The 9,975-nt window shown below is 40.6% G+C and overlaps 1 protein-coding gene across 1 annotated transcript; it reads left to right on the forward strand.

Annotated features, from left to right (window-relative positions):
• Positions 1 to 2,712: 2,712 nt before the first annotated feature.
• dmap1 (DNA methyltransferase 1 associated protein 1) lies at positions 2,713 to 8,904 on the forward strand. The gene is made up of 10 exons (XM_056411167.1): positions 2,713 to 3,097; positions 3,327 to 3,418; positions 3,863 to 4,058; positions 4,205 to 4,363; positions 4,489 to 4,656; positions 4,874 to 5,059; positions 5,459 to 5,530; positions 6,157 to 6,229; positions 7,246 to 7,592; positions 8,388 to 8,904. Exons 1-10 carry the CDS (start codon positions 3,002 to 3,004, stop codon positions 8,445 to 8,447), a joined length of 1,449 nt encoding a protein of 482 aa, XP_056267142.1. The 5' UTR covers positions 2,713 to 3,001; the 3' UTR covers positions 8,448 to 8,904.
• The last annotated feature ends 1,071 nt before the right edge of the window (positions 8,905 to 9,975 follow it).

Raw genomic sequence — 9,975 nt, forward strand, 5'->3', positions numbered from 1 at the left:
CAAATACAACATCATTTTTTTGAGTGTGTGTGGATTAAGAACACGCAGTTGGAACTGTCCCATTTAATTAGTGTTTTATTTTACGTCAATTTGATATAACTTTAAGGTACACATTGAAATATGTGGGTCAAACTTTGGGTCAAAACCACCATGTTTTTAACTGCGGTTAACTTAGCAGACATTCGGATCTCCATGGTCAAATCAGCAAACGCTGACATTTTAGTGCACCTATATACTGATATTCACGGTAAACACATTCAAACAGCGCAGATCGGGAGCACGCGAGGGTTTAACAAAGTTAGCGGAAAAATCCAAGTGACACCACATCCGGTTTTGCAAAGTTAGCAGAAAGATCCACGTGATCCAACATTTGTTTTTCAAAACAAGATGTCGACTATATGTATACTAGCATATAAAAGTAAAAACTGAACTGGTGTTGTATCTTTATAGATCAATTGATAGATAATTTCTAACATTTAGCTAAAATGATGCTAAAATTATAACAGTTTCACTGTACCAAGGAAAAGTTTATAAAAGTAGAAGTCCTAATTCTTTAGAGAAATCTTTCTTTTTTTATGTTTGAGGTGCTGGAAATTACATTACATTACATGTCATTTAGCTGACGCTTTTATCCAAAGCGACTTACAATCATGTTACATTCATACACTGTAGACACAGCTACATGGAGCAACTTGGGGTTAAGTGTCTTGCTCAAGGACACATCAACTAGGGCGGGGATCGAACCTCCAACCCCCTGATTCAAAGACGGACCTGCTAATCACTGACCCACAGTCGCTAAATATGTTTTAAAATGAAAATTGTTTGATTACCAGCGTAGGGTGAGTCAAAGACGTCCTAAAAACATCAGTGATTTCCGGGATCTCCAGGTAAAAATATATCCATAGTGCCTCAAGCATTCAGAAATGACAGATTTCTTTAAAAATATATGACTTTTACTTTGAAAACTCTCCTAATTAATACAGTAATATTGTTTCATTGCTAGTGTAGGGTAAGTCAGAGATGTCCTAAACACATGCATCAGTCATTTCCTGGAACTCTTAGGAGAAGTAACGTTATATTTCGAGCGCCTCAAACATTTAGAAATGACAGATTCTTTAAAAAAATTTAAGACTTTTACTTTGACAAATCTCCTAATTGATACAGTAAAATTGTTTGATTACCAGCGGAGGGTAAGTTTTTTATGCTAGTATACGATTTGTCGACATCTTATTTTGAAAAACGAATGTTGTTTCACGTGGATCTTTCCGCTTATTTTGCTAAACGGATGTGGTGTTACGTGGATCTTTCCGCTAACTTTATTGAACCCCTCGCGTGCCCCTGACCAGGCTCGTTTGAATGTGTTTACCCTGAATATCAGTATATAGGTGCACTTAAATGTCAGTGTCTGTTAATTTGACCATGGAGATCCAAGTTTCTGCTGAGTTAACCGCAGTATATTACTGCATTGCTAAATCGCCGCACCAAAATATAAAATTTGACCCAGTGACTTTTAGTATATATGTGCTAGAGAGTGGGATTCAGCCTTAGCTGGATGAGGAATTATGATGGCGCACAAGTCTAGGCAAAACAATTAGGATTTAGGGTTTCTTCTTCTTCTTCTTCTTCTTCTTCTTCTTCTTCTTCTTCTTCTTCTTATAATAGTGTGTTTGTACCTCTGTTGACTCGGAGAGACTTGCAAAATAATTCCAATGTGTCTGGACTGTTGGTCTAGGCACAAATGGCAAATAAAAAACCTTGAATCTTGACTATTTACTTGAGAAGATCATGGTGGGTGTCTAAGGTCGAACAAAAACCATGACATGACTTCAAAAAACATTTCTTTTTAAAACACGGTAAACATGCTTTATGCCTTACCTCTCCTCATCTCTTTCTTTTAATTTGAACATACATATGTTTACCATAGCATTATCATTTATTGTGCTAAACGTGATTGTTTTTACGGAATGTATTACTTGGTTTCTGTAGCTGAAACCTAATGTTAAGGAATTTTATCAAATTAATGTTGCACCAATTATGTTTCCATCATTCACTGATGAACATTTTCAAACTATACTTTTCTTCTTAAGGAATGAGATCTGTATGCTCTTCTATGATGTATACTCTAATGAAGACGAGATTATAAATTACACTTAGTTTAGCCTGTAGAGGTTCGTTGTGATATTGTTACAATTGTTTTATAGTATCAACCCTGCTGGTGTTTTCAGTGTCACGTTGGTTCAGGTTTATTTTTAACCCTTGTGTTGCCTTAGGGTCATTTTGACCCGAATCAATATTACACCCTCCCCCCGCTTTAGGATTAATTTGACCCCATTCAATGTTTAATGTCGGTGTTCTTTCGGTAGTCAACAAACAAACATAAAGTGCCTCACACTTAAACTTGGAAAACAATATTAATTCTAATAATTTTCTGGAGGTTTTAATTGCTGGCGTCAAATTGAACCCAAAGGGTAAAATATGTTAGTAAATATAAAGGTAACAGGAGGGTGAAACATTGAATCGGGTCAAAATGACCCAAAGGCGGGGGGAGGGTGTAATATTGATTCGGGTCAAAATGACCCTAAGGCAACACAAGGGTTAAAAAGAAGAAGAAGCTGCAATTCACCGCCAGACCTCACGGGGGCGAAAGTCAGTTATAAAGTAGCTCAGTATCGCCTCAGCGGGGACGGAAGTAATGTTGGTTTAGTTGCTAGCTAGTCACCTAGCCTTAACAATAGCTTGTGAATATTTTCTTACCATATCTATATATTTTTATACATTGTCGAAACGTTCAGTGTAACATTACGATAACCTATTTTAGAAAATAGTTACTTGACTGTTTGTGGTTCCCTGTGTAAAGTGAATGTAGCTTGGAAATGACAACGTTAGCGTTAGCCTTTAGCTCGTAGCGTATGCGATGGACAGTACCGCTTAACCGAGTGAGCGCCGGTGAATGAATACACAGTATTTTCGTTTTAAATTTTAATTTACAACATATTCAGTCATGGGTACTGGTGCTGATGTCAGGGATATTCTGGAGTTGGCTGGAGCAGATAATGACGGTCCTATCAGCAAGAAAGATATCATCAACTCCGACAAGGTGAGAGATCATCACAAATCGCGTTAGCATACTTATTATTCTCCCATTTAATTTCCCCAAATTTGAATTTTCAAAATAATAATAAAAAAAGTTATACAGTGCGTTAGACTCAAAGCACAACACATGACATTTACATATATGGCTATTGAGAAGCTCATGTTGCTGTTCTTTGCTTGAGTATTACCAGTTTTAATGAGATAAATAATCGTTTTCCCATCACCTGTCTCAGAAAAAATCCAAGAAGTCAACGGAAACGCTGACCTTCAAGAGACCCGAGGGAATGCACCGAGAAGTCTATGCTCTGCTCTATTCAGATAAAAAGTATGGGATCTATTTGAGTATTTCTTAAAATCTATGCACCGAAGTACACTTATTTCGTACTGCTATTAAGAGTTATAGAATACATATCGGGAGCATTTTTCTCTCCTGTCAAAAAATATTATTCATCTCTGTTTTGCAAATCAGAAATTGGGACCAATGACAACCCAGTGAGTGTCATGTTCACCCAATCAAGCAGTGGAAGATTTTATGTCAAAGACACACTAAAAGACAGTATACATTTTCTATCTGGATGCTTTTTTACATTTGCGATTTTCAAGTCTAATACTTAATAGTGTTTATCCCTGCCCTTTGTTTCTGTGACTTTACACACTGCAAAGGTGTTTGGTAATTATGTTCTTTTGTCACTATCGGCATGTGCCGAATATTCTTGACTTGTTTTAACAAATACTTTTTATTTCTTTACTTTTTCTTGATACTCCCCAGAGATGCACCCCCTTTGCTGCCTAGTGATACGACTCAGGGCTACAGGACAGTCAAAGCCAAGCTGGGCTGTAAAAAAGTGCGTCCATGGAAGTGGATGCCCTTCACCAATCCAGCTCGCAGAGATGGGGCTATTTTCCACCACTGGAGACGTGTGGCAGAGGAGGGCAAGGATTACCCTTTTGCCCGCTTCAACAAGGTCACCACCTATTCAATACGAATGCACAGGAGTTTTATTGCCACCGATCTTCTATCGGCTCCTCCTCCTTGTTCAGATGTACACGTGTATTTACTTTGTTCAGTTATTCATCTGCATGCTTTCTGTTCTTCTGTCTGCTTTTGTAGGCGGTTCTGGTACCAGTGTATTCTGAGCAGGAATATCAGTTGCATTTACATGACGATGGCTGGACCAAAGCGGAGACGGACCACCTGTTTGACCTGTGCAAGCGCTTTGACTTGCGCTTTGTAGTTGTCCATGACCGTTACGACCACCAGCAATACAGGGTAATGACTCAGCCACTCATCTACATTACTCAAGTGCCCTTTTGCTGAGGATATATTGCAAAAATCTCAATGCTGTAAGTTTAAGCCCATATTTGTTGTTACATTCTTCCATTTATGCTTTTCAGAAGCGTTCTGTGGAGGATCTGAAAGAACGGTATTATAGTATTTGTGGTAAGCTGACCAAGGTCCGTGCAGCTTCAGGGACCGAGCCCAAGATCTACATCTTTGATTCCGGCCATGAAAGGCGCCGTAAAGAGCAACTGGACAAGCTCTTTAATCGCACACCTGAACAAGTTTGTAACTTTGTAGTTTGATTCTTATTTTGTTGTTAGGCTTTCATAACTTTGATATTACCCAGCCAAGAATAGAAGCATCATGTCGAGAACAAACCAGTTGGAACTACATTTATTAAAGCAGTCATGCCTTTTGTAGTAACATAAATCTTGTACCTGTTTTATGATGCCAGCCTTTTTAAATATAAACATTGCACTTCTCTTATTTTTCCTACAGGTGGCAGAAGAGGAATATCTTATTCAGGAGCTGAGGAAGATTGAGACAAGGAAGAAAGAGCGTGAGAGGAAGGCCCAGGATCTGCAGAAACTCATTAAAGCAGCTGACACAACCACAGAGTTAAGACGAGCGGAAAAGAGAGTTTCCAAGAAGAAGCTTCCACAAAAACGAGAGACTGAGAAACCGGTATGATATGCACTCGTATAGAAGGAGAGAAGTAAAGCACAAGCCAGCCGCTTGTACCTGATAAATGTTTACCAGCAAATTAAAGCATCAATAGAGGGAAAGAACATTCTTAAATGTTTTCATTATTAAGATGGCACAGAGGTAAACCCTATAAGTGTTTTATCAATGCAATAGTAGACTGAAGAATTAAGATTCAGCTCGGTCCTAATATTTTGCTTTACGTATTTTATAGTATTTTTGATGGAACAGCTGTGTCATCAAGAAACTCAATGGGCTCATGTGTAGCAGTCTGACATTAAGTCCTAAATTATCCCATAGTAATTAATTAAATATTGTTACATCTAAAGTTCAGAGTGTTGTCATTATCTTGTCTCTTATCAGTTAGTTCTTTTTCTTTAGGCTGTTCCAGAAACGGCAGGAATCAAGTTCCCAGACTTCAAATCGGCAGGAGTCGCACTGCGCAGTCAGAGGGTGAGTACAACGGGTATTGAAATGACACCATAACACCAGGACTCCAAAGGGCATCTGCAACATCAAACTTCAATGTGGCTCTCGAATATCAATAAGGAAATGAAAGAACAAACTTACAGTGGTCAGAAACAATCCCACAGCTATGTATTAATAACTTATATTTATCTCTTCTTTGCTAACATTTATTCATCAATTCAGTTTTGTTCAAACCATTATTTATATCCAAACTATTTTGGTAAAGCTGAACCCTGCAGCTGATGTATGTGAGAGAGCAGGATGTCTCTCATTAGCACTTTGATGATTCATTCTGTTAGTGACTTGCTAATATCTTTAAGAGCTTGCAAGGGGACTCTTATTCATCTTCAAGACTGATGAGGAGCTGCCGCTCTCTATGGAAAATGCATCAGCACAGCTAAAGGAGTGGAATATCCCTCCAACTAATCAGTCAGACAGAGTTCAGTGGATAAAGACATTTTGATCTGGCCCGCTGGAGTGCATTTCATACGAATTAAAAGCCCCGAGGTGGAGCTGTTCATCCTAATATCCTCAGCACCTTAAATCACAACCGTGTGTGTGTGTGTGTGTGTGTGTGTGTTGGCGTATCTTTTTCTCTGTTTGTGATTCAGATGAAACTGCCGAGCTCGGTAGGCCAGAAGAAGATCAAGGCCATTGAGCAGATTCTGCTAGAGCAAGGAGTGGGTAAGTGTAAATTAACACGAGCAATTTGCATTTTACATTTAAAGTTTTACATTTTGAACTCTCCTATACAACATCCATACCATATGGATCCTACATTAGGTATTTGATGGTCTTGGTTTAGTGTGTTCAGTACAGCAGGAACAACATTACAATCCTTATTTTGGATAACAACTATTAAACTCTATACACTCACACAGGTGTTTTCAGTTATTCTGGCTGAGTTAGACCTCTGCTCACGGTTGAAAGTGGGCTGGATATTTGATCGGAATTTATTATGCCACAAATCTCCATCTACCAATAAGAATGATAACCGTGGGATTTGTCCCACCCTAAGACCCAAAGCTAACAGCTGACTCAGGAAGTTGTTGCTAAATTAGGCTTTACACGCCCCCACAGTCCTGAACAGAAGTTTAATTAGCCAGAATAACAGAAAATATCGTTTGGTTGTTTTCCGGGGTTATAAACAAACATCATGACGTCTTTGAAATGTGTTACAAACGGAAGAACAGGACAGTGTGGTTTGATAGTACCATGCTTACACATACAAGATATTTCTTGACGAAGAACATGGCCACAAATAATTTCTAGTCCTCGTGATTCAGTTGGAAGTTGTCTAATGATATGAGAGGGTTTTAAAAATAAGGCTTCTCATTTGCATGTATAACGTAACAAAGATACTAACTCCATCTGCTGGGATCGACACACGAGCAAAACTTCAACCGTCTATATAACCTAAGTTCATACTGAATAAAGTACCATGTATCAAACGGTTTGGAACCAGCACATTTCACAGTAGCAGCATCCTCTTCTATTCCTATAATGGCCTCACAAATAACCCCGAACCCTTTGCAAACAAGTTGAGGCGTTTCATCAATACTAGTTCTGACATGTTCCTTCATGTTTGCCTTTGTGTCCGTGTGTGGATCCAGATCTCAACCCCNAACAAGTTGAGGCGTTTCAATACTAGTTCTGACATGTTCCTTCATGTTTGCCTTTGTGTCCGTGTGTGGATCCAGATCTCAACCCCATGCCCACAGAGGAGATTGTTCAGATGTTCAACGAGCTGCGCAGCGACCTGGTGCTGCTGTACGAGCTGAAGCAGGCCCACAGCAATTGTGAATACGAACAACAGATGCTGCGCCATCGCTACGAGGCCCTGATGAAGGCCGGCAGCGTGTCGGGTGGAACTTTTGGGGTCGGACCGGCCGCCGCAACACAGGGTGGAGAACTCAATGCCACCAACAGCACCACAGCATCCACCCCGGGGGGGGAAGTGCCGTCCTGGCCCAGTGTAGATGACATCAAAGTGGAAGCCAAGGAGCAAATTATTGATGTCGTAGGAGCACCACTTACCCCCAACTCGGTGAGGCTGCACAGCAGAGACCCAAACGTCAGCAAATATGGCCTGAAGTCACGTTTCAACCAGAGGTTTTTAAGACTTTTGGACAAAGCCAAATCTCAAAATCTTATAGATTAAGTCTCAAGTCTGAGATGTGTCTATCAATGCTTAATATGGAAATCACAGTTGCCAAAATCACATCAAAGACATATTTGATTATTTCCTATTTTAAGGCAATGGCCACTCTAATTTTTTGTTGTTACATTTATGACGGCGTAATTTTGAGCACTGTCCGAGGTGATGGCTCTATTTTATGTGTACAAGTAAACTAATACCATGGCTTTCATTTTGAATGTCAGAGGAATACAGATGTATAGAAGGAAATTATGCTGTCTCTGACTCATGAATTGGTGTTACACACAGTAGTTTAGATCAAGTGGGAAACAGACTTGTGGCTAATTGAAGGGCAGTTAAAGGCTCTCTCAGATACGTTTTGAGTCGGTTCAAATGATACGGTCAGCAGTTGAGGTCATTTATACGAAAAATTGAATCGGACATCTCTTTTTGAACCTCTGCTCAGACTGCAGCCCCTTTCTACAGATCTGTGCTGGTCACAACAAGTTGTATTGGTTGAAGACGCATGACTGTCTTCACATTCCCTTCGGCCAACAATGGTAGTCGGCAGTGTAATGCACAGCCGTCTCCATCTATAGCAAAGATGTTATTTAGAAATAGCCATTGATTGTTAAATTAATTCCTAACTGAAAAAGAAGAAAACCCTCCCAGGCTCTCAAGTGATTGTTTTGTGTCCGATTGCAGCGCAAACGGAGAGAGTCGGCCTCCAGCTCGTCTTCGGTGAAAAAGGTGAAGAAGCCTTGACGAGAGCACCCTCTGTGACACGGTGGAGGACGTGGGACCGTGGAAGCGACTGCGGTCGCAGTGAAGACGAAGGTGTCATGGTGGCACACGGGGGAGCAGGGAACCAGTCTGCTGTTCCTCTACGTAGAAGCACCGATGACGACACGCACACACAAACAACTTTTCACCTCCCAACGAGCCCAACGAGCCCTCCGAGCCCTCCCCATGCGGCCTGCCCAGCATCTGTGTGACAACAAAGGCAACAGCCGAGTGACATTTCATTCCATTACCGCTCGTCTCCCTGCCTCCTCCACCGCTCAGCCTTGGATGAGGCCAGATCAACTGTAAATTGCCAGGCTGAGCTAATCGGGACATGGGGAAGAAGGTGGGAATGGCCGGGTAATTGAAATGAATTGGAATGAAAGCAGAGACTTTGGGAGTGGGAGGACCTCGAGCTGCGAAGCTTATTCGACCCATCTGAGGTTTCTTTGGAGCCTNGGAATGAAAGCAGAGACTTTGGGAGGACCTCGAGCTGCGAAGCTTATTCGACCCATCTGAGGTTTCTTTGGAGCCTAATCATGCCATAGTGTTTACTGGAAATGTGTTTTTGTGTTAGCCTTTAGGACCTCCTGTAGCGCCCCTTGACCCAGAGTGCGTCTCGCTCGCCCTCCGATAGACGGCGGGTCCACCTGCCGCCCGGCCTTTACGTCGAGCTAGTGAGGCTGATTTGTGTCGTTTGTCCTCAGGTGACCTTGGAAGATGCTTTAGTCGATGATTTAATAAACCTCATTGTTTTTGTTTTTTCTTCCTGCGTGTTCTGAATGTTTATGCCGCGTTGGTCCCGTTCACGCTTCAGCCGTCGTTTTGGTTTCTCAGATAATATTTGAACTTTGAGATAATCGTGGATGAATACTTGCCGGGGAAATTTTAGGTTCATGACATTCTTACCTTACCTGGCATCTAAGTTAAGTGACACATAATGACTTCATTAATATGATAATTAAGCAGTGATCCTTGTTAGGTTGGCACAGCAACTGAAACTTAATTAGGTCCCTGGCTCATAATACTGCTAATTGCATGTCAATTATGTCATTAAGCCTGCTTAGACATTTATTCTATGCAAATATTGGCTAGAAGAGGGCAGCATCTAGGCCTACTGTGTGTATTTATATAGATGTAGATGTTGCAAAAAAAATAATAAGTTCGCTTGTCGTTTAAAAATTTAGCATATTAACCAAAAATCCAAGTGTAATTCTGTTAATTTAGTAAAAGACATGGCACTCACAAGACAAGATAGCTAAACTTTTTCTTGATCTGGCAGAAGGCATTTTTCTGCATTTTATAGATGAAAACTGCACAACTGAATTCTACATCAACACAATTAAAACATCTTAATTTATGTCATTCATAAGCGCTCTCAGGCTCCAGGAGTAAATCCATCCACACACCGGAGGAGGTTTGATTGAGAGAGCGAGAGGAAAAGAGTGAGAGAAGGCAAGTAAACATGGGTAAAATGGATTCTCTGTGTCTATATTTCATGTTGAAAATT

The sequence above is a fragment of the Pseudoliparis swirei genome, unplaced genomic scaffold, assembly GCF_029220125.1.
Source record: "Pseudoliparis swirei isolate HS2019 ecotype Mariana Trench unplaced genomic scaffold, NWPU_hadal_v1 hadal_140, whole genome shotgun sequence".
Lineage (NCBI taxonomy): Eukaryota > Metazoa > Chordata > Actinopteri > Perciformes > Liparidae > Pseudoliparis > Pseudoliparis swirei.

What these genes read in the sequence shown, in the direction of transcription:
- dmap1 (XM_056411167.1), top strand. Translation starts at nt 3,002, where the DNA reads ATGGGTACTGGTGCTGATGTCAGGGATATTCTGGAGTTGGCTGGAGCA. An exon ending in TTAATCGCACACCTGAACAA is followed by an intron (nt 4,657 to 4,873) that starts GTTTGTAACTTT and finishes TTTTTCCTACAG; the next exon opens with GTGGCAGAAGAGGAATATCT. An exon ending in CACCACTTACCCCCAACTCG is followed by an intron (nt 7,593 to 8,387) that starts GTGAGGCTGCAC and finishes GTCCGATTGCAG; the next exon opens with CGCAAACGGAGAGAGTCGGC.